At 38.2% G+C, this 27,495-nt stretch overlaps 2 protein-coding genes across 2 annotated transcripts; one reads left to right on the top strand and one right to left on the bottom strand.

The window, feature by feature from the left end:
• Positions 1–5,124: 5,124 nt before the first annotated feature.
• Positions 5,125–20,750, bottom strand: adamts12 (ADAM metallopeptidase with thrombospondin type 1 motif, 12). The gene is made up of 24 exons (XM_020917973.2): positions 20,597–20,750; positions 20,013–20,355; positions 16,298–16,472; positions 16,017–16,219; positions 15,864–15,947; positions 15,564–15,688; positions 15,339–15,488; positions 14,617–14,760; positions 14,178–14,322; positions 14,010–14,102; positions 13,422–13,567; positions 13,006–13,175; positions 12,358–12,491; positions 11,753–11,873; positions 10,070–10,314; positions 9,383–9,524; positions 9,025–9,151; positions 8,737–8,947; positions 7,466–8,479; positions 6,329–6,481; positions 6,035–6,211; positions 5,628–5,774; positions 5,394–5,547; positions 5,125–5,322 (listed from the first exon to the last, which is right to left on the bottom strand). Exons 1-24 carry the CDS (start codon positions 20,716–20,718, stop codon positions 5,207–5,209), a joined length of 4,641 nt encoding a protein of 1,546 aa, XP_020773632.1. The 5' UTR covers positions 20,719–20,750; the 3' UTR covers positions 5,125–5,206.
• Positions 20,751–21,436: 686 nt separating this feature from the next.
• Positions 21,437–26,928, top strand: agpat9l (1-acylglycerol-3-phosphate O-acyltransferase 9, like). Its single transcript, XM_020927957.2, has 14 exons — positions 21,437–21,533; positions 21,759–21,957; positions 22,030–22,096; positions 22,879–23,027; positions 23,404–23,549; positions 23,613–23,687; positions 23,784–23,873; positions 23,956–24,049; positions 24,304–24,419; positions 24,790–24,845; positions 24,924–25,009; positions 25,460–25,588; positions 25,672–25,751; positions 26,585–26,928. The coding sequence occupies exons 2-14, from the start codon at positions 21,814–21,816 to the stop codon at positions 26,688–26,690; spliced, it is 1,338 nt and encodes a 445-aa protein (XP_020783616.1). The 5' UTR covers positions 21,437–21,533; positions 21,759–21,813; the 3' UTR covers positions 26,691–26,928.
• Positions 26,929–27,495: the final 567 nt, after the last annotated feature.

Raw genomic sequence — 27,495 nt, 5'->3', positions numbered from 1 at the left:
TAAAGTATCCAAGTAAAGTACTGATACCTAAAAATTTTATTACTACTTGCTCAAAAATATAATAATGACCTGTAATGTAACCTATAGTTGTCTCTCTTGAGATAGATAGGTTTAATCTCTCTGTAACATTTTAGAGAAGCAATAACTTCCCCATGAAGACAAACAGGTGATGCACCCTCCTCCCGAAAAGTTGCGCAATGCACTTTTTAGTAAAATGTTTAGGTATCTGTAGGATGGAAGGTTAACCTTTGTTACCATCGTTACCTTCCATCCTCTGACTTTACACACAACTTAATGAAATGTTTACAATGACAAACTGTATGTTCCAACGTCGGGAGAAGAGTGACCATTGGGCACACAGTGACAGTTCTACTAACCTCATGTGATTAAACAGAAAAAAGTTTCCTAAGCCTTATCTGTGTGCTGTAAACATCTTGTCTTTAAGGTCACAGTGTGTTCTTTGGCGTTTTATATCCTCTGCGTGAGCTCTGGTTTTGGGGTGGCTTTTATGTGTCTTAGCAGTCTCCCTCCAGAACAGCTATCAGATGTTAAAACTGCTTTGGCGTTATCTAAATATTCAGACAGAGTTATCTTATCAGTGCTTCCTCTGTGCTGAGTTTTCCCACTGAAGCCTTAAGTGACTACAGAGGAAACTGTGCCATATAGTAGTCAGTGGCAGTGGCATTCATGTCCAACACATTTTTACATGCCAGACTACAAACATGTGCTCAAGTATCAGCAATGGAATCTGTAACATACAAATCTTCTGGCACTGTGTTGTTGCATATCTTTCATCTTCTTTTAGTAGCCAAGGTAGGGAATGTGCTGTACTGCATCAAGCATCATGATGGTATTTATTTAGATTTATTTTGTTTTTAAAGCAGTGACTGCTTTTGTAATAGGGATGTCAATGAGAATTGGTTAAAGGCCCCATATTACACTATTTTCTGATATATGTCATAATGTAGTTGTGTTTTGTTTCATTCACACATGTTAACACACAAACCCTGTATATTTAGTCTGAGCTTTTCTCTCAAACAAAAAACACTCTGTTCCACCTTGTCATGTCATTCAGGTCACAATATAATTGTAGACTAAATAAAAATAATATTTTTAATTTTTATATTTTAATTCAATGCATACTTTAAAAGGTTTGAATTTGTTTGTTTATGTCACATTAAAGGTGCACTATATAACTTTTGGTGGAGGGTGTTCCACCTGCCCCTTAAATGTGTGTTTTTGTTGTTGTTTTTTTATGTTTTTGCTTATCATAAAAGTTAAACAATATGGTGAGCATATGGCTGATTTCCACCAGAAAAGTTACATAATACATAAATAACCAATCCTCATATTATATTACTAATAACTAGAAATATTTATATAATAAAAAAAATAATTATATATCTGATATGGAGACATCTGTATTTTATCAGTGTGGATACTGTTACTCTGAGTATAAATAGTGCAGATAAATGTAGCTCACTGTGTTCTTTCCAGTAATGTCCCTTAATGGAGATATCTCTTCTTTGTTGCTTTGGGCCTCACCAGATTTGCAGCATCTGTTTAGATGCCAGGAAGCAAATTCTACCCACACTGTACCGATCTTAAATTCAATATAAATGAGATTTGCAAGATTTGTTATAAGTCTCATTTCCCTTTTGTATTCAAAGTTTCATCACTTAGTCAGTTTTATCTTGATAGAACTATTTTTCTGAATAACATATCAAAGCTAAGAACAATAAGCAATAGAGAAGGCCAATGTACTAGTGATCCTTACCTACAGGCTAAAACTCCTGCTGGGTTCTTATCCTCCTATCAAAAACGAAACACATAATCACATCCAAAGCAATAAAAAGTGATAGAACAGGAAATTTCAGATGAGATATGTCACAGTTCAATGCCAAGAAGAAAAATCTCAAAAGAGATGTTATTTTAGAAATATCCTGTTTTAGAATATTTGGTTTATTGTTGTAGTATCTATTTTTTTTTAACAGGATCTATACTCTATAATGCTTTATACATGTATATCTAATATTCACTGACTGGGCTAGATATTGTTAAATGGTTTGCAAGCATTTGTGGATAGCATTTTTATAAGTCAGGGAATACTTATTTACATAAAATACAAATGATACAAAACACAATTACAAAGCAAAAAGGCTAGTTTTGAGACCACATATTGTTACTTTACTATGCATATGTTGTATGACCTCTGGCAGCAGGTGGGTCCAGAGCTGTTATTTCTCATATTCATGGAGTGATACTTTTGTGTCATGTGTCTCTGATTTTGCCCATTTGTGAGAATGTGGACTCTCCCTTTATGTACACTATCATTAGGCAGATGTTCTGCGAAGAAAAGCAATTCTCGTCAACTTAATTTGACTCAAGTCCATATGTGGTCTGAGTGAAATCAAACGCACCACTCACAAACAAGCACAGTGTCCTATGGGAACCATGTGTGTGTGAGTTCCCTGCGGCATGCTGTTTGTGCCGGGCCTGGTCAGAGGAGGGCGAGGGCTTTAATAACAGCACTAGGTCTGGTACAAGGATGCCAGTCTCATCCCCCCAGGCCCTACGGTGTGATGGGGTCCAGATGAGGGCCACCTCTTGGGATGGACCAAATGTGAGCAAAGAAATGCACAACTGTTTGAGAGTTTGGGCTTGTGTCTGATTCACAAATCACATGTGATAATATATTTCTAGTTTCTTGTCTTACAAACTGATAGACCCTGCATCTCCCATGAAAGTGTTGCATCATGTTTTAGCTTGATCACACAGGAGGCTTTTTCTCCTGGTCATCAAATGTAAATATTTAATGTGTTCCTGGCTGTTGTGACAGAGGTGTCTGGTAACCTACAAGATGAGGTAGCAGTTTCCTGCTTTACGATGATCAATAGATGTTTGTCATGTTATCTTCCTGTCCAGAACAAGCACTTGCATCATTCTCCCTTTACTAGTGTCAGTTTCAGGAGCCCAGAAGAATTCACTTACAGGTCACACGCTGGTTCAACTGCTCCAGTCTGCCCCGAGGGAATATAAGGTGACCAAGTCAAACTGTACATGTGCAAGTATGTTCATCTATAATGAATGAGCATAGAAAGTCTTATTTCCATGCAAAGTAAGACCATTGTGGAAACAATCAAAACAAATGTCTGGAACACAAACCATTATTTATAATATTGTGACAATGAAAAATACGAACTTTCACACACTAATGCAGAAACAAAACATCATTATCATGAACTATATTTACTCTTTGCCAAATGTTCCACTTGAATTGTGTTAACCATGAAGCATATTTGTGGTTTGCCAAAGGACTTCCCTAAATGGGACTAACATGCTTAAATGTAAATAAAGCTGTAACTTTTACACTAAAACCGAAAAAATTTATGCTATAAAAGTTCATTCTTTGTACTATTTTTTTTTCACCATGCCACAATGAAATATCTGAATCAGGATTTCATTTGATTTTAATTTTACTGTGTTCTCATTCTAAGATTGAAGAGTTGCCTAATCAAATAATGGTGTCATTTCCACTTGCCCAACAGCACTTTCTGTGGTGTTAAATGTTTAGTTTTGACTCATAGATCTTTGAGGTTAGACTTATTTTGGTTTTGGCATTGTGCTGAGAGAACGTGTAAAAAGCAGAAACAATGAAGTAAGCATTTGAGTCTTGGACGCAAACCACGATCGCAGTGCGTTTCTCAAGCTTCAGAGGTAATTTTATGGCTATTTGGGCTCCTTTTTTTAAGAAAATCCACTAAAGCTGTTTGAACTGAACTCAAATCCAGCTGTTGGGAGTTGTCAAGACACTGTTGTGCACACAGACATTGTTGCACTTGTGTGTGGCTAATAACCCTTACAAACAAAAACAGCTCCCTGACTGCACATGTTTTTTACTATCATTTAATTAATAATACAACTGAATAATCATGCTTTATGGGTAAACAGTTTAAGTGCAAAATTAGAGTGGTAGTTAGTGAATATGTAACAAAGCCTGAAAACTTGCCAAATGTGTTATTCATGGGTTTCAGCTTTCTGTTTATAGGCCCCATTCATAGCACTTTTCACCATTCAAATATAACTGTTTTGTTTTATACTGCTAATTGCTATGGCAACTGTCCTAATAAGGCAAGTTAACTTGGTGACAAACTAAAGTAGCCTGGGCCAAACCTCTTTTAAGTGGTTTGTTGAATTAATTAAAGGTCATATGTTGTGCAAATTTGACTTTTGTGAGCTTTAAGTAAGTTAAGTTGTGTTTCAGTCACACGTTTGATTAATCATCAGTAATTATTAGTCTGTTCACGTCTCCAGGTTTGTTTTTGATGAGGAAACATTATAACAGATTAGAAAACAGTGTAATATGGGCCCTTTAACATATAACAAAAATAAAATCTTTATTATGCTATTCCTGTTCCTCTGATCTCTTCTTTATGTAATATATTAGTGCTGACTAACCCTCAGAGCAGTTCTTGAATGACAGCAGCAGAGTGGGGCGGTTGCTGCGTCCGTGTCAGGTTTTCTGGCACAACTCACTCAGAAATCTGGGCCAGCTCAACCTGATCCATGAAACAGAGCTGCACTTAGTCTGAGCACCTGATTTACAAAAACACTACCCATATCTTTCACTGTCACATTTATTGATAGACACATGCAGGACTTACCAAGTATAAAAAGTAGAAAAACTCATTTACACAGAAGTGACCTGAGAGGGATGACCTGCAACACCTCTTACTCTTTGGTCAGTGAGGAGCACCTGGGTTTGGGCTGTGCAGGTTCTGACTGCTCATAAGCAGTAAATACACATAGACAGGAACCAAAGCAATCTGATGCAAGAAAGTGTTTTTCTATTAATTTCTGCAAACTTTAAATTTATATTTGATCTTGATTACAAAATGAATGATGGTGTAAAAAAGTTTTAAACACCATAATTTTACAAAACATATAAAACATTCTACAAAATATTATTAAACATCATTATTTACAGTACATTCTGTTCAGCACTTTGGTAGAAAAAAAGAGCACCATAAAACTTGTCTTATATAAGTTCTTACTTAGTTATCTTATTGCACCTGTACAAAACAGACTTCTATAAATATCAGTATCATTCACGTCAGTATTTTAATACAAATGCAGTCATAGTTGGGTGTGGATGAGTCTGTATAAAACAGTACAATGCGATAACAGCACAGCCTGTTCGGTGTGATTAGGGCCCACAGGTCACACAGCACTGTTTTTGGATTGACCTCAGAGAGCAGCGACCCAGCAGCTTCAATTTGTCACAAAAGCGAGATGACATGGTGTTCTTCTTGCAAAATGAGCCTGTAAAAAAGTATTTAATTTCAAACTTTGAGGACAAACAAGTTAAAATGTAACTACTCTTATTTACATACCAGTACTGTCTTTACAGTCGTGTTCATTACATTTCCTGAGTGTATTTGGTTTGGGCATCTTTTCACAAAGGTCACTGGTCATTACTGTCTCATCCTCTACACTTGTACATGTGATTTCACGATGCTGCTGACCTTCACCACAACTCGCTGAGCACTAGAAATGAATAGACAGGGGTACTTTTAGCTATGATCACTTAAACCTATTCTTCTTCTTACTATTAAAGTCAGTCTAACCTGATTCCAGTCTTTGGCTGTCCAGTGAACACAGGGTTTCAGTGTGCATGGCTCTGTGCTGTTTGGTCTTATAGAGTCTCTGCAGCGGTTTGCCTCTGGGCAATAAACAAGTCGCTCACGAACACCATCACCACAGCTTCCTGAACACTAACAGAAAACAAACAAATCACATTAACTTTAATCCTGCTAACTGAGCTCTGGTGGCAGATATAATCCACGAACTGAAGCTGACCCCATCTTGAATAGTGGCAAATTAATGAAAAAGACTACTAACAAAAACATACACATTACCTACCCATAATAATGTATTATGCAATATCATATTATTATGAGCCATAATTTATTTGATGCTTGGAGGAAACAGCACCATGAATACTGCAGTAAACCCCATAAAGCCTAGCACTTACAGGGGCCCATAGGGATGTGGTCCAGGACAGGCAGAGTTTGCGGGGACAGGTCAGAGTGCTGACTGGTTTAGTAGACAAAGCCTGGCAGTGGAAGGGTCTCAGGGGTCTTCTAGTCTGAGAATCCACACACTGGACATCCCGGTGTCTGCGTGCCACAACAGCACACTCATCTGGACACTGTGTTAAACAGGAGAAAACAAAAGAACGATGGCTTTAATCAGAAATAAAATTACCAGAAGTCAAATTAACTAGTAATGAGGTTCATTATGGGATTGAGTAACAAGAGTTACTCACCTTGCTCCAGCTGCCACTTTGCCAGGTGGCACAGGGCTGCAGGTGACAGGTACGTGCAGGCTCAGGTCTTTCTGTGTGTGAACAGTCCTCCTCATTCTGGGAGCTGCAAACCACTGTTCTCCACATTGCACCAATCCCACATGTGGTCGAACACTGGACAGCACAACAGTTAAAACAGACTCATAGAAGAATGTGGAAAAGATATACTTATTTTGTTATTTATTTACTTACTATAACATATTATTAAAACTTCATAATACAATTGCTAGGCAGCTATTTTAGGTCCAATATGCCATCATCTTAACCGTTAAACAGTCAAATTCAAATTCATGGTTATTGGCCAACCAAGATGCGTAATTAAGTAGCCTTTTTATTACGGGGTTAAGCAATTGATCGAACTAAGACTCAATAGTTTCAAATTGTCAATGATAAATGACTGGGCTTTTTAATTGAGAGGTCTACAGCCAAAAATACTATAGCAGTAAAAAGCATGTAGTTTAAAGAAGAGGGCTTTTCTTTTCAACTAATTTAGATTTTGTGTGTGTGTGTGCGTGTGTGTGTTAAATAAACTAAGTCTCATTTATTAGATTAATACAGAAACAAATGTTATAGGGAAACAAAAAAAATCAAATCGCACAAATCATTATATAAATCATTGTAATCAATCAATATGAAGAAAATATATCCCAATCCTACTTCATTAAAGCAAAACTGACATGATCTTTAAGCCATGTTATAATGCTCTTACCTCATCAAAAACATACCTGGAATTGTTTTTTGTTTTATTCATTCACGCATTATTATTCTGTCTCCATCTCCAATGTTCAAAATGCTCTGTTCCACCTTGTGATGTCATGAAGTGTGTGTTTTCAGTTTGAGACAAGAACTCATCTTAAATATGCAGGGTTTGTATGTGCGAATGAAACCAAACACAACTCTAGGCATGTTTTTGATGAGGTAAGAGCATTATAACATGGCTTAAAGATCACATGAGTCAATTTTGCTTTTGGAAAATGGAGTAATATGAACTAAACCCATAACTTTATACATGAGCCATCAAAAATTCACATGTGCTCTAAAAAATATCAAATAATAAATAAAAACATAAATAAATGGGATGTATTTATGTCAACTCACCTCACTCCAGTTTCCAACAATCCAGGTGAAGTCCTTAACCACAGTTTCTCTGGCCATTAGGTTGCTCTGGTTGTTGGTGGAGATGTTCTGTTTCTTGGAGCGATTTCCCTTTTCCTTCTTTTTTGATATGGCAGTCCCTGTATTGTCTTTTGGTGTGACTGCTGACTTCTTAGGTTTTATGATCTTTACTGTTGGCTGGAACCATGTTGTTGTGGTTATGGGTTGTGTGGTTGTTGTGAGTTGGGCTTGTGTTGTGGAGAAGTCAGAACTCAAAGATGTTACACTCTTTGGGGTTGTAATGGAGAATCTTTTGCTGTATTTGTTATTGCGAAGAGTGGACTTAGGCTGAGGTCTCCTGGTGGTCACTGTAGTGGTCTGTGTAGTAAGTGTAGCCGTGTCTATTGTAATCATTGGTTTGGCTTCAGTTGTTGTTTTAATATCCAAGTCAATTATCTCCTCTTCGGTTCTGTCTTCAACAATGTAGTCATAACCAGGCGTGTACATCAATACATTGGGAGTACTGCCCTCCTCTTCTTCCTCTTGCATCTTATTTCTGGAATTTTCTGGATTTTTTGTATTTTTGCTTCTTTTAGGATAATTGCCTTTAGTAGGAATGTGGTACCTTTCTTTTTCTGTCCGCACAACATCAAACGCATGATCAAGTATGTCTGTAATGTTAAAGACTGATGTGTTCACAGTTGAGGTGGTGGGATTAAAGAGAGGAGACTGTCTGGTGGTTGGACTGTAAACAGTTGGAGCAGCTGTGGATGTGGTTGCCGTGGGAAACCAAGTAGAAGTTAAGTCTGAAGGTTTGGTGGGTTGGCGCTTTGGGGGGTAAAGCCGGCGGTATTTAGGAGGAGGTCCAGGGCGTCTCCGTAGACCTGTGCTAGGACAGCTCTGCAGTCCACACAGAGAGCGTGAGCGAGGTTTGGAGGACATGTCACAGCTCTTCTTTGGGGCAAGAGCACAGGTAACGCTGCGAGAGCGGACTCCTCCACCACATGTAACTGGGCACTTTAAAAAGGAAGCAACAGAAAATGGTCTTAATGAATGAACTATATATTGTAAAGCAGTATTATACCTCCACAATAAAGAAAGCAGGGCATATATATTATTCCAATATAATGTTGCTAATAGAGACTGTATATATAAATGGACATAGCAAACCCAATATCGTGAGCTTCATTCGATCGGAGCCGAATGCTATGGGTCACGTCACACCTTAGTGCACTTCTTTGTACAGTCTATGGTTTTAACAAAAGTTGCCTTGCCTCTTCCCACTCTCCAATGGTCCACTCTTGTCCACATGGGGTGTCCCTGTTGCAGGGGATCATACGTTTGGGTTTGAGCAGATGTTTGCACTCGATAGGGTGTAGCACAGTCTCTTCCCCAGAGACTGTGCGGACACACAACACTGTCCGTGAGCGAACCCCCTCTGACCCACAGGTGGCAGTGCAGTGCTGCCAGCCCCCAACCCACCATCTGTAAAAGAAAAATTGAAATATAATTGTTTTTACCATAGTATAAAATCCTGACAGCAAATTCAACTAGTTGTAGACCTGGCGGGACACTCCATATTCTTGCATTTTCTGTATCGGTCTTGTGGTTGTGTTTCTGGGTCACACAATGAGTCGTCCACTACCCCCACATCCACCTCAACACAGCGCACAGGCTGATGCTGCTCACCTGAAAAATGAGGGGCTGTCACTGCAAAATGCCTAAAGGAAAAATGCCTTAAGGAATGAGCAATGCACCCACAATATAGAGGTCAGGATTGTGTCATCACATTTCAGTAGACCCAGCAGTTTATTGGGGTTTTACTAATACATTTCTATAGACGATTGGAACAACTGAGCAGTATTGTAAGTTTTTGATGTTCGATCTAGAGCTTAAAAGAAAATTTAAGTAAATACAAACCTAGCCCACATGTGGCGCTGCAGTGTGTCCAAGCCCCATGCCTCCATGTGTAAATAACATCTGTGATCTCATTTCCAGTCTTTCTAGCCTTTTTGATGGTGTACTCGTACTTTATACCTGGATTGTTTTCTTGGTATAGGAGCTGCAAAAAAGTGTAAAAACAACAAATAAATACTCTTTATGAAAGAGTTGGTCACCTTTACATTCAATTAAATCAATTTAGACATTATCATTTAGTGATATGAAATAATAGCACCAGTGTAATCAACACATTAATGATGCATTATGTAACTTTTCTGGCGGAGTGTCCACTGCCTGCTCGTCTGTATGGAGATGTTATTGCTTTGCCTGGAATGTTGCACAGTATGGCATTAAACTGACCTGCATTTATTCAATTACAGTTGTTTTTGTAGCTCAACAGTGCTGTGAAAGACAGGCACTCATGCTTGCCTCTCCACAGATTTAACCTTTAACTTAGCAATATATGTTTGTCTCCATGAATATATGTCAGTACAATATCATACTGTGGAACATTCCAGCCAAAGACATAATATCTCCAGGAAGACAAGTAGGTGCCTGATCCTCCGTCCAAAAAGTTTCACAGTGTACTTTTAACACAACTTTTGTCCATTTAACCAAAGTTTACAACATGTGAAATAGACTAATCTCCTTTACACCTCTAAGTACCTGTAAGATGACTGGCTCATTCGTGGGACCTGGTGCTGTGAGGTTCTCCATGTTCGCCATTCGCTCATAGTAGAACGTGGTCCCGCCTGCCTCGTACTCTCCGTTCCACTGGATGATGTAGTTTCCATTGAGGAAGTACTTCTCTGAGTCATGGCTCTTCAATGCCAAGAAGTTACCTGCCTCCTCCACTTCGGTCACCAGGATGTCCCGTGCCCCCTCAGGTATCACGCCCACGTCTATGTATCCTGCGCAGACAGAACTAGTCACTCACGGGCCACCGGGGCTGCTGCCAGGCAACCACATGCTCTCTGATCTTTAATAGAGTGGGCTCAGGCAGTGGGCGGCTGGCATGTGTTGTGCTCTGTGTGGGGGGGCAGTGGTCTGTTTCTCTTTTTTACTGTAAACGAATGGGAGGGGGGTGCAAACAGCTACAAATGTGTTTCTGAAGTTTAATGATTTTTTTAGAGGAGCTGTGTGCGTTACAAACTTCTAGGTCAGACCCTTTTGAAGTCTTATTCATCTGGGTCAAACTATTAAAAAACGGAAATTTTATGGTTTTGTGTACAATGGAATGGCTGAATGTACTAAAATGTCAACTTTGATTTCTGGGGTCCAAATAAACATGTGGCTTTCTTTAGTTGCACATTCATGTTGTTTGCACCTGTTTCTTTTAAAGCACAATGTCTACATCTAACCACAAGGGGGCACAAGCTACTGTGAGTTTTGTACTGGCCCCAACCTCGGATAAATGGAGATTATTGTGTCAGAAAGGGCATCTGATATAAGGATATAAGATCACTATGCTAATCAGGGTCAGTGAATAATGTATGATGACCATTGCCAGATTTTCAATAAACAAATATATACTCAAATTTATCTTTCAAATCTTCAAAGTCAATAAATGCAAACTTTAATCAACCTAAATAAACATGTTTCCAAAATACTGTTTTGATCAGTGGCTTGCTAAAAATACTGAGATTTTCTTTGACATGCATCTGTTGATTATTTCAAAAGCTGAGCATGGGAAAGCACCAGAATAATTTAAAAGTTTTGTAGTTGCAACATTAGCTGAAAAAACAAAAACAAAATAAACAAAAAAAACACACACACACAAACTGTTACCACCAAGTTGTATAACAGCTGTACAGTCATGTTGCCTTGACAACAGTAAAATACAAAGAAGGGCGTGAAGTGGAGATCCTGTCCTGAAATGACTTTGTGCCTCGAGATGTGCTCCATCAATCTGACAGACATCATAATTCACTAAAGCACATGACAGTAACATCATGACATTTCACCATATACTGCAGGCAATGCTTTTCAAATGTCTTTAAAGGTGCAATATGTAGCTTTTTGGTAGGGGGTCCATCACCTGCTTGTTTCTATGGATATGTCATTGGTTTGCCTGGAATGTTCCACAGTATGACATTAAACAGCTCTACCTTACATTTATTCAATTACAGGTGGTATAGCTCAAAATACCATAAAAAGTAGGTATTCTGACTGTGGGTGGGGTTGCCTCTCCACAGATCTAACCTGTAACTTAGTCTGGTTTGGTCTGCAAGAAGATAGAAGATAGGTTTAATTCCACACTGTGAAACATTCCAGACAAAGCAATAACATCTCCACAGAGAAAATCATTTGACGGACCCTCCGCCAGAAAAGTTACACCTTTTAACTCACCAAAGCCTTCTCCTTCATCAAAGCGATTGTAGACTGTCTCACAGCTGGAGCCATCTCCTAAACACACTCCACAGCGATCCTCCACAGCATTCGAATCAATGCCAAAGTCACAGCCCACCTCCTGGACACACAAGGTACTAAGGTAAACTAAAGGATCTACTTAGGGATACTGCACTGGTTAAGCCTGTTATACCAAATGTTAAGAATAAGAAAGTAGGTTGATTTCTAAAAGATTACCACACAAGAAGACAGCTAAAGAAGTTGCATTAAAAAGGCATTAAAAGTAAACATAAACTGCATTCAACTTTGTTCAGTTTTGTTTTTATTTTCTTTCTGCATTTTAGAAGATATATGGAATTATTTGGTAAAGAAGTAAAAAAAAACTACCAAGTTGTGTTTTAGTTTTAGCTTTTCTTAGAGTGACGCAGAAAAGAGCGAGCCACTGTAGATAACATACACACAGACAGTGGCTGTAGCTGATTGGTAGTTGATTTCAGAAAAAAAACTGGCCTTTCTAAATTGTATATCAAATATCACTCACGTTTTTACAGTGCAAGAATCACATGGTTACCCCAGCCTTTTATTCTCTTACCCAGCCACACTACCTTGCACACTCCATTCACACAGATGTTTCGAGACTTGTTGTTCATGAAGCAGGGCGTCCCATCAGTCACAGTGTCCAGCATCTTCTCTGAAAAGTACTCGTTCACAGGTCGACAGTGCAGCTCACAAGGATTTACTAAGGATAGTCAAGAAAACAGATAATAGAAATAATTATAGATAATGTGATTTTTGGAAACAACTTACTGTAAAGAGACAAATAATGAGTACAGTCAATATTTCATATGGTATATAAACTCACATAAAATCTAGCCTACTTTGCATTTTATATAGCCATATTTTTTGATAAAAAGTAAAATATTTAGAAGTAATTGCAACAGTATGTTTTGAGAGAGCAATTTTAGTCAGTTTATGTGTGTGGTCCTGCACAGAAGGAATCTGCCAGCTGTGTTTTCTCAAAGATTGTCAGATTCAGGTAAAGTAATTACATACAAACCATAAATTACAAGGAGTAAAACACAAAACATAGAAATGTGTGTTGACCCCAGCAAAAACGGCAATTACAGGCCAGAGAGGTGTAATTGTTGTATATGGAGATGCCTTCCATTTCCAGGAGAAATGCTGCCCCCTTTTGGATCTCTTAGTGTAATCACATCACTTCACATATTTGTTAAGTAATATTATGTAGTTACCATGGTTGGTGACTGGTATCCATTGATAAAGCTCATTGTGGTAGGGAACCGTGTTGAACTCACTGCACTGCATTTCTCTAAATGATGGTTGTTCATTCAGGCAGGGTTTTGTGTTGCAGGTTCGATAGCGCCTTCTCTCCCCTGTGCAGTATTTACCCCCAAATTCAGGCCTGCACAAATAATATAAAACATTTAAAAACAACAGATACAAACTATTTTTGGTAACAATTAAAACAATATTTCTTTAAAAAGCTAAATACATTTGAAACTGACTAATAAAGGATTGCTCAAACATGTGTGAATGAAGCACAACTCCAGAGATGTTTTTGATGAGGTGATAATGTTACAACATGGCTAAAATCTCACGTGTCCATTTTGTGTAATATAGGACGCATCTGACGTGAGTGGTGTCTCACTTGGGGCTGTTGCACTCTCTGTCTGCAGACTGGACCCCGGTGCCACAGGTCCTGGAGCAGAAGGACCAGGAGCTCCATGGGCCCCAGGCTCCATTCACCGTCTCAGGCAGCTTCCCCACGATCACACACTCTCCAGAGATACACCACTGAATAGCACAGGGGAAAACACAGTAAAGGTAATTTATGCAGGGTTTAAACTAAATATCTGAAAACAGTTCATACATTGGTTATCATGTTATTTTCCTTTTTTAATAATAAACAGTGATGTTGATTATAATTCCAGTTCAAAACTATAAAACTGCATATTTTCATTTACTTTTTATTACTGGAAAATTACTACAGCACTACGATTTTGACTAGGACTCTAACAATTGCAAGTAATTACAGAGTGGTCCTCCTCTCTTCTGCTGCTGATAAGGGGTTAGGTGAAAGCATACATTTTCTGAGTACTCAATCCTTTAATGCAGGACAATACAAGATTACTCAAACAAACTGAGTGAGTAAATGATGAGTGGTAAATCCTTAAATCAGTAGGTTTGCACCCCTTTGATATATAATATAAATATTTGTTCTTAAATAGTGGGTTACCTTTCCTGGCCCACAACGTGTTCCATCTATGGGTGAATCAAGTTTGGAGCGACAGGAGCCATTCACAGAGCACCAAAGGATCTGACAGACATTCTAAAAGAAGAATGCAAAAATAACTTTAAAATCAATGTTTAAAACTGTTCAAAAAAGCTTACATGTACGACTAACATCCACTTCAGAGCAGAAGGTAGCATTGGGCCCATACTGAAGCTGACACTGATGCTGTGTGGTGTACCGCACACCCAAGTTTGCCAGTGGAGTGGTTAGCTCTTTCTTTGATGGACGGTCATCCAGACAGAATCCCCAACCTCGACTACAAAAAAAAGTGACATAAGGACTTTTTAACATGCAATTTTACTTTCTTGTTGTATTAATAGCCACACCTGCTTTCTGACTCATAATAAAGTAGATTTAGTACATCTTGGAACCAGTGTAGCCATAGTTACAGCCAAAAGAGGAACATGTGGTTGGAATATGGTGTGGACTAGTTTCTCTGCCAGGCATTCTTTGCACACAGACAACTGGCATGGTCTCTTTAGTGAGTCATTACATTTACTAATACAAATTGAGCGATCATAGGCTGACTGCAGTTACATAAAATACTTACTCCAGAAAGCGGGTGATGTACTCTTTGGAGCAGGACGACCAAGTGAGGGGCGAACTGTCGTACATTAACTGTCTGGACATGATGAACGGGTGCCTCCCATCCACCTCACAGTCATTCCCTTGGCCATCGTGATGGATCCCAAAACTGCATTCAAACACAAACAAGCTTAGGTCACATTACATCAGCCGCAACTATATATTAAAGGTCCTATATTATGTGAAATTGACTCTTGTGAGCTTTAAGCCAAGTTATAATGTTATTACCTCCTTAAAAACATATCTGGAGTTGTGTTTTGTTTCATTCATACATACAAGGTTTAGAAGTCCTTTATTATTAGTCTGTCTCCATCTCCAAAGCTCAAAATGCTCTGGTCCATTTTGTGATGTCACTTAGCAGTAATTTTCAAGATAACAGCTACTGTTTACCTTTAGTTCAGTAGATATTGGCAATTCCAGGTCTGAAAATAATCCAGACAATTCTAGTGAAGGTGTATGGAGTTTAAAACACAGTGTCACACTTCTTGTATGACTGCATGATATCATACGGTGGAACAGAGTAGTTTCTTTCTGAGAGAAAATAAATATGTAGGATTTGTGTTAAACATGCGTAAATAAAACAAAATACAACTCCATTTACGTTTTTGATGAGAAAACAACAATATAGCTCAGAAAATGATGTTATTTTGGCACTTTAATGTACAATTTCCTGAAAAGTCCACATGCCTATGGCCCATCTCATGAGCAATGGTGAAGGCGACAGGCAGCCCTGAATCCTCATTGATGTTGCAGCTTCGATGAGGTTGACACATTCCGGACAGATGAGACAGGCCCAGAGTCTCACAGGGCTGATTCATTCCAGCACAGATGTCTTTTCTAAAAAATACATAAATATCCACTATTTAAAAAAAAAAAATCACTATATCTTAATCTGTGAATCTTGTCACTTACCGAGTAACCAACACAGCGAGGTCATGATGAGCTGGGTGTGTATCACTTTGTGGATTTATATTTTTCTGCCAGGCACAGAAACTGGCCAAAGTGGTGTCTGCATTGTGAACAATCTTCAACCCTTTCTGGTGGAAATGTGAACAATATATAATAAAAGTAATGTAAAACAGAACACTTCTTGCCATATATTAATAACCAACCCTTTTAATTTTAGACATAATTACTTTTGTGTAAATTAGAAAATAAATAAAAGCAATGGAAAAGGTTCAAACTGGTCAACCACATTTGTACCACATTTACCTCTTCTCCTTGAAGAAGAATAAGTCGAACCAAGATGACATGGATAGCATTGCCAATACTGGCATCATGAAAAATGCCAGCCACCTGTCAACATTGCACGTTTAATTACTGAAATATTTTTGTGGCTAAAGACAGCATCACATAAATGCTTACCATATTCATGATAGTGAATATGTATGACTCGACATTATCACTTCCATGATACTCAATAAGTTTGGAGTCAGCCACCACCATAGTCTCCACCCAGCGCTCTCTGCTGACGGAGCGCTGCTGCCGAGACTGTACTGGCTGTTTCTGCTGCTCTCGGTCCCATTCCTCCCTCTCCCTCTCCACTTGTGCACAATCCTCGGGACTGTCTAAAACATATTTGCATATTGGCTTTTCAAAATAACGCTTAAAGCATTCACAACACTGTAACCTGTATCAGAACCAACCTTGAACCCCACAGGGGCTGTGTGAATCTCCAGCATCACTTCGTTTTTTTCTGTTGGAGGTGGCAGTAGTTTTTGGGTAGATCACGTGAGGCTCTGGACCTCCAGTAGAATGGCCAAAGGGTTCCTGTACAGGCTCAATGAAGTAGTAGCCCTCTGGAAGGGAAAAGAAGCCTCTCTGAAAATACAAATGTGTAATTGTCATTTTATTCTTCTGTAGACTAATAACATCTGTGGTCATGTCTGTGGCCATTGGCCAATGGAATTATAATAAATAATAATAAGTCCCAAAGAGCTATTAGAGAGAATGAGGGAGGAACTGCTAACTAACTTTCCTCTATATGCAGTTTGTGATGATAATAAAAACTGAAATTCATGTAATATAATCCAGTAGTTTGCTACTGTTGAAACTTATTTAGACTTGCAGCTGGGCATGTTGTATGTTGTCTGTTGTATGGCCATGAATCCATAATTCACCAACTTGTCTTGCCATGCCATTTTGATTTTATTATTTTTGTAAAGGTCATATGAATAACTTGATCATTTCTCTAACTGATCAAAATGTAAATGTGGAACATTGCACCCACTTTTCCCTGGGGCACATTCTCTGTCGGCTGCAGAAAGACAAACTGCGCAAGTATTCCTGCATGTTCTCACTGGTGCAGGCTATTCACTGATCACTGAGGTCTGCTGCTGAACACACACATAGACAGTGGCCTACATTCTGGCCAGTGTTTACAAAGATACAGCTACACCTACACAAGACAATCCTGCAAAAACGACTTTTGACTTTTCTCTACAAACAACGTGTGTGCCACGGGTCCCTTTATTAGCCCCTGTGTGTAGGTGGGTTTGAGTCAAACTGAGTCCAAACATGCCAAGACTGCTCCAGGACCACCCCTCCCTCCTACACTAAAACTATTCTACAGAATGAATGGGCCAGACATTATTCTTCCAGGGCTAAACAGAAAGCATGCTGTGTTAGTACAAAGTATATTGCATCACAATGATTTAAAGGTGTTTAAAAGTGTAGTATTTATGTGCAGCTAGTGTAAACATACAAGAGAAAACATAAAGATTGAGCAATAGTCTAAAGGCAGATGTTAAAGAATGGAACCATGCAGTGCTAACAGCTCCTGCTGTTTATTGAAGTCATGCTCAGCTTTCTAGGTCATTTGAACAGCTTTAGTCTATGTCCTAGAAGACTCAAATCTTTATCCACAATTATGCATGCATCTGGATCACTGTGAAATAATAGCTCAAATTGCATCATCCCAAGAGTTAAGAAGAAAATGGTTCCCTTACTTTCCACGCTGATCCCTACATAATTTATCTAGGCCTATAAGCGTTAAGTGTTATATGTTAAACTGACTGGATCACAGAAATAAACTTCTCTTGAATAGAATTAGTAATAGAGAAACTTTACAATAGTCAAAAGACTGAGAATAGAGATGAAAAACTGACAGAAATGGCCTTGGTCCCAGGCGCAGACTCATCCTTAAGGCATGCAGGCTGATATGTGCACATCGCTGCAAAAGCTGGGATTCAGAACAGAATTACACTCTTAAAAATATGTACTGCTTTTTGTCTGTTTACTTTAACATGACCAGTCCTGCAAAACAATAACTACTGTTTTATTTATATATTTTACTATCTGGGAGCCACGTTATCTGACTTTTTCTGCATGCAGTGATATTCTCAGCAGAGAAAAGCAGGTGGTGAAGAGCAGATGAAGCAAGGAGGAATCTTACAAAAGAGGCCCTTTTAGACATACTGAACATATTGCAGCACACCAGCTCCTAGGTTTTGGTAGGACTTTGCTCAAACATTGTGGTTATAGTGTTAGTGGTAATCCTTTAATTGCAATATACAAAATCTCTGCAATGTTAAACACAAATGCTCACTGGGTAATTTGATGCTAAAAATATTGTAGTAGTTCATCAGTATATAGATCTAATTTATTTTTTCTTGTTTATTTAATGGGTTGCAGTTCAAGGTACAGTTCAATCTGCTTTTGAAAGAATAATTAACAGTTGTAACCTAGGTCATACATGCTATTAAAAAGATTAATTGTTTAATCAAATACATACATTAATTATTATGCTAATTTATGCAGACAGGTTTGATGATTTATGCATTTTTATGCAGAAGAAGTGTATATTTTGGATCCCAGACAATACTTTGACACTCATATTGTAATATGCATACTTCGTCTTGCTAATGGAGATCTCTAGTTCTCTTAATATGAATTGCACCTGGCCCCATCCCCTCCCTCTCCCCCTTCTTTTCCATGAAGCATTTGTGTAACCCAGAGGAAGTGTTTGGGTGTGAGGTGCCAGAGCCCGGGGAGGTTACCATAACACAAGCCTATGCTCTCAATACAACGGCCATGTGGAACTGTTTTACTCATACTTCCTGCTTCTGTGGGTTTGGTAGTGCAAGCCAATTGGGTCTGGAAGCTCCTGCCTGTGGCCTTAGCAAAGACTAGTGGGAAACTCAACTAGGGAGGACTGTTCATGACTTGATGATTAAGCAAAACTATTCAAATAAGCTTGCAGCCTAAACAACTGCTTTTGTATCATTATAGGCTCCATTACGTCCCCTATCTGATTTAGCTTCACATGAAAAGGTTACCCTAAAGGTCTGTCTCTACAGAGGTGGAAGACATTATCATTTTTCATCTATATAGTGAGAAGAAACATGCATTTAAGTGAGGAAAATACCAATATAATAGGTCCAGACTTGCTCCTTCTTGTTTGGTGCCCGAGGGATTACCAAGGTTTTTCCTGAAATGTTTTACTGCTACAACTGGTGGTTAGGTTTTAGTATGTATTTGACAAGAAGCAAATTCCCTATAGTATCCAATCTATCTGTATCAAATCTAAAATGTACAATAATTAATTTTGTATTTGTTACCTCCATATACGTAAGTGTTGTAATTGCTTTAGCACTTTCCCATTCCCTTTCTCTTATCTGATTTGTTATTTTTAGATGATTAGACATGCTCTGACCTTATACAACCTCACTGAACTAAACTGAAACAAGTTTTTGTCTATTTGAAACGCATGTATAGATTGAATGTTCTGCTAATCTATGACAAGGTAATTTATTCTTTATACCAGATTGAAGATATATAATACAAAAATAAAATAATTGTAAGTCAAAATGGTCCAAGATCTTCTCTTTGCATTCACCGTAAATTACCATAAAAGACATGTAATGGATGGATATTCACTAAGCAAAAAATAATGGTGTTTTATAAAATACACAGATCAGATAGTGGAAACAGGGGAAACCATTCAAACCCAACAGAAGTTCTTCTTGTTTGTTTTATGATTTTCTTAGACATTGACCATAATAACATGTTTGAGCTGTAATGTTGTTCCAGAGGGAATGTACGTAAATCTCAAAAGAAAGACTAAGGCTCACATTGGCCAAGAAACAGCTTCGTCAGAAGGTATGTAGGGACCACTCTGCAAACAGTTTCAGGAAGTCTTTGAAAGGCAAACTAACAGACAGACCACTGTCAGATACAGTAAGAGAGGGAGAGAGGGAGGGAGGAAGGGAGGGGGGGAGAGAGAGAGAGAGAGAGAAAGGGGGGGGGGGTCTATGACAGCTCCACATCAGCTTCCCCTGTCTTAAGCCTTTTGTTCTTGTTTGAACTAAGCCTGACTGTATAAGGGGCGATTAGTGAAGTAAATGAATAAAGGTGTCTCACCAGACCATCACAGGTGCTGATGGCAGATGTTCCCATGGTCTTGGAGGTGGTCACAGTGCCCACATGGTGACAGTTGTTGAGTTTGTTTGAACGATGCTCTGTCCTGTTGGTCACTCCGTTCCTCCTCTCCACAGTGTAGTCATGTGACACTAACTTAGTGTTTGCACTCAGGTTAAACACTAAGGTGTCACCCTTGTAGTCAACCTTGTAGTAGACTTGGTCCCCTACAAGGTGGGTTCGAAGGTCACGCCCAACTCGTTGGCTGCTGAAGTGATGAGAGAGGGAGTGGGAGAGGAATGCTCCATCTGCACTGATTTTGAATGGGTGAACAATGGTTGAACCACTCTGACCTGTACAATTAAAAAGCATTTGCTGCATTTTAATGGTGTAAAAACAAACTTCAGTTTTAAAACATAAAAATGTAGCCTATTATGAATTGTTACTTAGCATCATCTCAGCATTCACCATTAATATCACGTCTCCTTCGAGCCCTACACATTTTTTTTTCTAAATCTAATGTCAGTCGTGTGAAGATCTGCTAAACTAGGCCTGAAATAAACTGAAATGGAAAATGGTGCATCCACTGACCTTGTTCTGCAAAGAGAGTTTGAAATATGCTGGAGTCAAAGTGCTCTACGTGGCCAGCTGCCAAAATGAAAACAAAGTTGAGCAGCAGAAGAAGCGCGCACTCCTGCGGACATCGCATATTTGGTGCAACCAAATTCAAAACAGCGGGAAAGTGTCCTTAGCATTGGAGGTCCAGTGGCGTTTAGGGCAACCACTCCGATCCTCTGCAGCACTGTCATGACATGAAGACTGTCAGCCCTCTCCCCATACGAAGGGAAACATGCCCAGAGCAAGCGTGCGAGACTGACCGTGCAGAGACGCGGTCTCCGGCTGCGAGTGAGAGGCGGAGTGAGCTCTGGCCAGTCAAGTCTAGTTCATTTTTAAGAAAGAATGAGGGTAAGTGTGATACTGCGCTGCTGCCGAAGAAGCGCTAATTGGTCTGAAAGAGAAAGTTGCCACGACTACAGCCCATTAATTATTATGGTACCTGGAGCGTGACTGGACCTGCTGTAACATGCACTGCAATTTATCCAACCAATGTAAAATCCATTTATGAACCTTTTGTATGTTATGTAACAGCAAAATCTGGGTTAAATACAATCCCATATACCGCAGGTTTAGTCTTTTGTGTCACAAGATCCCATCAAAAAACAAAATAAAACATACTTAGGAATTGTATCTCATTTAGTGCTGTATGATTGATGACCTTTAAAATGTATTATTTATGTGTTTCTTGATGCCACATCACGTACTTTTGAAAAGTTAGGTCAACAGATTGGTCGGTCACAGTGGGCTGGACTGGATGCGTTTCCATGCCGCACCTCCCTCTCAAATCTCGAGGGGGCGCTGTTTGTCTTTCTTCATGAACTTTGCTCTGAAACAACTGGGCGTGTTTTGAGCGCCTTAGGAGTCACACTGGGGTTTCCTGAGTGAGTATGGGCAGAGGTGAAAAAGGTAAGAGAAATAAGTAATATCAAATGTTTAAAATAGACAGTTAAGTTAATACATGCAATGATCAGTTCAAGCGCCACGCTTTGTCATTGTGGGTGTACAGGTGTACAGTTGTTACGACTGCACATATGATCCTGCGCCCTATCTGTTTACGCGGAGCCGCGGTGGTGTCACTTGTCTAAACTTGTCTTTCTTGTATTTTGTATAAAAGTATTTATATTTCTGCAGGACGTTTCTAGGTCGGACAAGAGGCTGCCCAGGTACAGCTCAGAGCCGGGTGGAGATGGAGGATCTGTGGGCTGCAGTGTTGTGGGGGATGAAGATATGGCTGTTCCTCATCGTCAGCTTCATCATGGTCCCAGCTATGTTTGGGTTTTCACTGGGAATATCTGAAACATACATGACTTTACTGGTCAAAACATTAGAGGTACTTTCATAATTCTCTATGTAGCGTCATATAAAAACAAAACACATTTGCAAAATTATTTTTTTTTTGCAGTGGGCTACGCTAAAACTACAAAAGGCAAAAGCAGATGAACAGACTCTTAAAACCAGTGCTTCTAATGGTGAGTAAAGTACAAAACAATGTGATTTATGAAAACGCATATTTGCAGCTGTAGTTGTAAATGGAGAACCGCATTCCACGACTGTCTTTATTAGAAGTGTTGGCAAGATAAAAGTTTATTAAAATGTATTGGTTTGCCTGACTACAGAATGTGCACATGCAAACGGCTAAAAATAATAGCTTGGCCATGTAACCTGACCCTTCTTTGCTTAATATTCCCCAGGGTTTACTTTGTCTTGGGGGGGAGACAAAATTAAGCTTTGTATTGTACATTTAGCACTTACTCATGGTGCATTTCACAACAAGCAACTGTTAGAAACAAAACATTACTCAACTACATTGCCACAATGAAAATATACAATGACAACTCCTGATGTTTACTGTTGTTTTGTGACAGCAGAGAGCAATTTTCATATGATTTGAATAAAACACTGCATAATTGTCCGTAAACTAGTTGGACATTGTCCCTTGTGTTATCAGGTAATGTCATAGCAATCTTGGCTTGACTTTTACGCCTTCTGAAAGAACAGGCAGGGCATTGCATAACTCTTACCTTTATTTGAAATGTAACGATCTATTGTGAATTTTTAACCTAACTTTACGTATAACTAACGTTACATTCAATACATCTAAAAACAGCATTTCTAGATCAACTTTGATTTGGCATGATTTACTATAACTTTTTACTTTCCAAGAGAAATATTGTCCCTTATCTTTGAGATGGTCATTCAGATAACGGTTACATCAGGCGATTGCATTTGTCTAATTATCTTTGATTTATAGGTTTAATTCAAAGAGAAGATGGCTCTATGGAGAAAGAATTGGAGGAGCTAAGGCGAAGTCGACCAAAACCTCCAGTTGGTGGTGATTTTACACTAAGCGACTGTTTTTACTTCTCACGTAAAGGAATCGAAAGCATTGTTGATGATGAGGTACATGTAAACAAAACATCAAATCACTGTACATATATTTTTTTTCCTCTTTAAAGGTGCATTATGCCACTTTTCGGGTGGGATGTCTGCCACCTGCTTGTCTCCATGGATATTATTGTTTTTCTCATAATCTTCCACAGTATGGCATTGAACTTGTCCATCTCCATGGAGTCAAGCAGGGGAGGCCAAGATCTGTTGAGAGGTGAACCCCACTCACTCAATTAAAACACCTATCATTGGATAAATGTAGATACATTTAATGTCATTCTATGGAACATTCCAGCCAAAGAAATAACCCCTTCAAAAGCAGGTGGCAGACCGTCCACCAGAAAAGTTATACAGTGGACCTTTAAATATTTTATCTTTTCATTTTCAGGTGACACAGCGTTTTTCTTCAGAGGAGCTAATGTCCTGGAACCTTCTGACTCGTACTAATAATGATTTCCAGTATATAAGCCTGAAACTAACACTGGTGTATGGCCTGGGCATCTTTGTTAGATATTGCATCCTTGCTCCATTAAGGTACCAATATACTGTACAGATTCTTGTCGATGTGTTATAGTAATAAATTAACCCTTTCCTCAGGATTACATTGGCATGCATTGGCCTTACCTGGTTAGTAATTGGGACCTCTGCAGTTGGATTTCTCCCAAACAGCAGGTAGAACGTACATAAGAATTATTATCCAGAGATTGACCTTGCTTTTCTGAAAATGAATAAAACATTACAGATTTTTTTTAAAATTTTGTTTTTCAGCATCAAGTCCTGGCTCAGTGAATGGGTTCATGTTATGTGCTACAGAATATGTGCACGAGGACTTTCAGCCACTATTCGCTATCACAACAGGTATTTTCTTTCAGTTCATGGCTATCACAAATTTTTTGTAAATTTAGGACATTGGTTTTGACATTTTGAAATGCTTCTACAGAGAAAATAAACCAAAGAAAGGTGGAATATGTGTTGCTAATCACACCACTCCAATTGACATAGTGATTTTGTGCAATGATGGGTGTTATGCTATGGTAAGTGGATCTTAGTTTTTAGACTTAAAGGTCTTATATTACACAAAATTGATTATTCTGAGCTTAAAGCCATGTTAAGATGTTATTTCCCCAGAAACATGGAGTGTTTTGTTTCATTCACACATTCTCATTATTCAACACTCATTATTAGTCTGTCTACGTCTCCAAAGCTCAAAATGCTCTAACATAGATCGGAAAATAGAGCAATATGAGCCCTTTAAATCTGTTGTACTTCAATGTAAATTGATTTTAAGGTTGGTCAAGTTCATGGAGGGCTCATGGGAATAGTCCAGCGAGCCATGGTGAGGTCATGTCCTCATGTGTGGTTTGAGAGAGCAGAAATGAAAGATCGCCATCTAGTGACTAAAAGGTCAGTGTGAAACAAGCATAGTGGTCCTCAGTCTAGTAGTAACACTATATAATAAATATATATATATATATATATATATATATATATATATATATATATTAATACAATATAAATTTCTGTTTAAAAAATTTTAAGTGATTTATATCTTATAGTTGGTTCCTTTAAGTGTGTAGTGCAGAGAAGAGAATATTTTTTTTACAATGTGCTTATCTATTTATAACTTTAATTCATGATAACTGTAAAGTTAGGTAGATATTGGTTATCATAGATCACTGCTGGATAAATGAGGAATTAAATTAAAGTACTGTAAATTCTACACTGGACTTCTTGTATTCTGTCTCTAAACTTTCTTCATTTGTTTGCCGTCCAGGTTACAGAATCATGTGAGTGACAAGACCAAACTTCCCATATTGATTTTTCCTGAAGGTAAGATTTTCATATTTGGCTGTACTTTCTACATGATCAGTGTTAAGGTCTAGTCATCATATTTATTGAACTTTACAGGAACCTGTGTCAACAACACATCTGTTATGATGTTTAAAAAAGGAAGCTTTGAAATTGGAGCTACTATTTATCCAGTGGCCATTAAGGTATTGACTTTGCCAAAGTTGGAATCAGAATATGATTTATAAGCCCTTATCAGTGAACAAAAATCACTAACATTTATGGTGGAAGGTCAGCCAGTTCCTTGTCTGCATGGAGATGTTATTGCATGGCAACGTGACATTAAAAGATCTGTCTCCATGGAAATAAGCAGGTGACAAAACCAGGTCATGTAACTGGTCAGAGCAAATGCAATTGTATAAATGCTATATTAACCTATTGCCAATTGTGAAAAAATCCAATGCAGTAACATGTAATGGACAAGCAGGTGGCCAACCCTCCATGAGAAAAGTTAGAGTGTGCCTTTAATGTATCAAAAATAAAATAAAATGCATTAGATCTAAATAAAACAATTCCAATATAATACATTCCAATATATACAGAATAAAGGTATAAACCTAATGTCTCATCTATTTTAAATGTATTTTTTTCCTCAGTACGATCCAAAGTTTGGAGATGCTTTTTGGAACAGTTCCAAGTACAGCATGGTCAGTTACCTGCTCAGAATGATGACCAGTTGGGCTCTGGTCTGCAATGTGTGGTACTTGCCAGCCATGCACCAGCAGGTTTGTGCCTCTGTCAACATATATGTACACACAGATAAACTAAACTCATGCTAAACTAAACCCCCACTGTATTACAATGACAGGAGGGTGAGGATGCAGTCCAGTTTGCCAATCGAGTTAAGTCAGCCATTGCTTGTCAAGGAGGACTGGTGGATCTACAGTGGTAAAAACAATTATATTTCTCAATTAAATAGTGCCATATTATATTATATAGTGTTTATATTATATTATGAGAATTATCTGAGTGCTACAAGTCACAAAATATGAGAAAAGGAAGTATCTTTTTCATACTAACAGCATGTATATTGTATAATGGTGAATGAAGTACTCAATTTTGTTACTTAGGTAAAAGTACAGGGGCTCAAGTAACTCAAGTAACGTAGATGTGCATGTGACAGTTTAAGTAAAAATTTTAAATACTAATATTAAAATACCTGTTTGTAAATGTGCTTAAAGAGTATAATATATATAGTATATATAAAGTATTTTGAAGCGATTAAAAAAAATAAAAAATAAAGGATGAAATGTAGTGATTTTGATAAAGAATTTTTTTCTAGCCATTTTTGTGTATTTGGATTGCTTTTTACTTTTCATTCCGGATCTAAAATTAGTAGAAAATACACATTCTCAAATGTAATAAAGTAAAAGGAAAAAGCATCCACTGCAAAATTTACATAAGTACAGTACAGATATCTAAAATGTATTATTTATTTAAGTATTGTACTTTTAATTTTGCACTTTGTTACCTTCCACCATTGATACTATACAACATATGCGCAAACAAAACACATTTATTTACATCTTGCATAAGACATAATGCTGTGTTAAATGAATGCTACAAGTTCCTATATTATTCCCAAAAAATATGGACAAAATATTAAACAACTTCTGTCAACAATATCGTGTTGAGCAGTCTGTATTGCAGCATAATATGTACAAACAAGATACATTTCACATCCAATATTTGACATTTTTGACTTGGCACATTTTTTTCAGGGATGGGGCTCTGAAGAGGGTAAAAGTGAAAGAGACATTCAGGGAGCAGCAGCAGAAGAAATACAGCAACATGGTGGTAGGAGATGACAGCAGTAACAGTGACTGATCCCTGTCAAACTCCTTTGGATAATGCATAAAAACATCAGTATGGACAAAGAAACTCAAATGCACTGTACGTCCTTGAACACAACACAACTGTGACCCTTGGCAGCAAATGGACTGTGTGAAGTAATGTTTACAATGACGCTGGTATTGTGATGCTGAAAGAAATTTAAGATATATTTAAGTGTTTTCTAAGCACTGGCCCAGTAAATATATTTAGTAATAAATGTTTAAAAATCAAACACTTGTCCATAACTTCATAAATATTTGCACAGAAGAACCTATGCATGTTTAATGGGAAATAACTCCTCCCTTATTCTAATACTAATTAATTCTTAGCTATCTTAAGTGTGTACATTATTTACTGCGATGCAGTATTGATAAAATGGGAAACGGTCACAGATTCATAATAAGCACATACTGTTGTTGTATCTCAGGGCAAGACACTTTGGCCTCTTTGCCCAACGTAGTCAAAGTGACGTGGCTGGTTATGACAGGGACGGCATCTGGCTTAAATTTTGTCACCATGTAGATGGCTCATCACAGCCATAACAATACTGATAGTCTAGTCCAGTCTGCGAGGCCTCGTTGATTTTAATTCTCATTTGTGTGGCTCAAAGAAGCACACATAGTTTGGTTTTGCATCGTCTTCCTTTGGATCCTTTTTCATTATCTAGCTCCTCGTTTATCTGTGGCATCTCTCCATTTGAATCTAAATCAATTGAGGGAAATTATAAAAAATATATATTGTATTGGTGAATGGGTAATTTTTAGTAGAATTATTTCTCCTTACCATCTTGTGTGTATTG

This window comes from Boleophthalmus pectinirostris, unplaced genomic scaffold (genome assembly GCF_026225935.1).
Source record: "Boleophthalmus pectinirostris isolate CB_2022bp ecotype Guang Dong unplaced genomic scaffold, ASM2622593v1 HiC_scaffold_4, whole genome shotgun sequence".
Classification (NCBI taxonomy): domain Eukaryota; kingdom Metazoa; phylum Chordata; class Actinopteri; order Gobiiformes; family Gobiidae; genus Boleophthalmus; species Boleophthalmus pectinirostris.
This window is presented reverse-complemented; position numbering and strand designations above follow the sequence as displayed.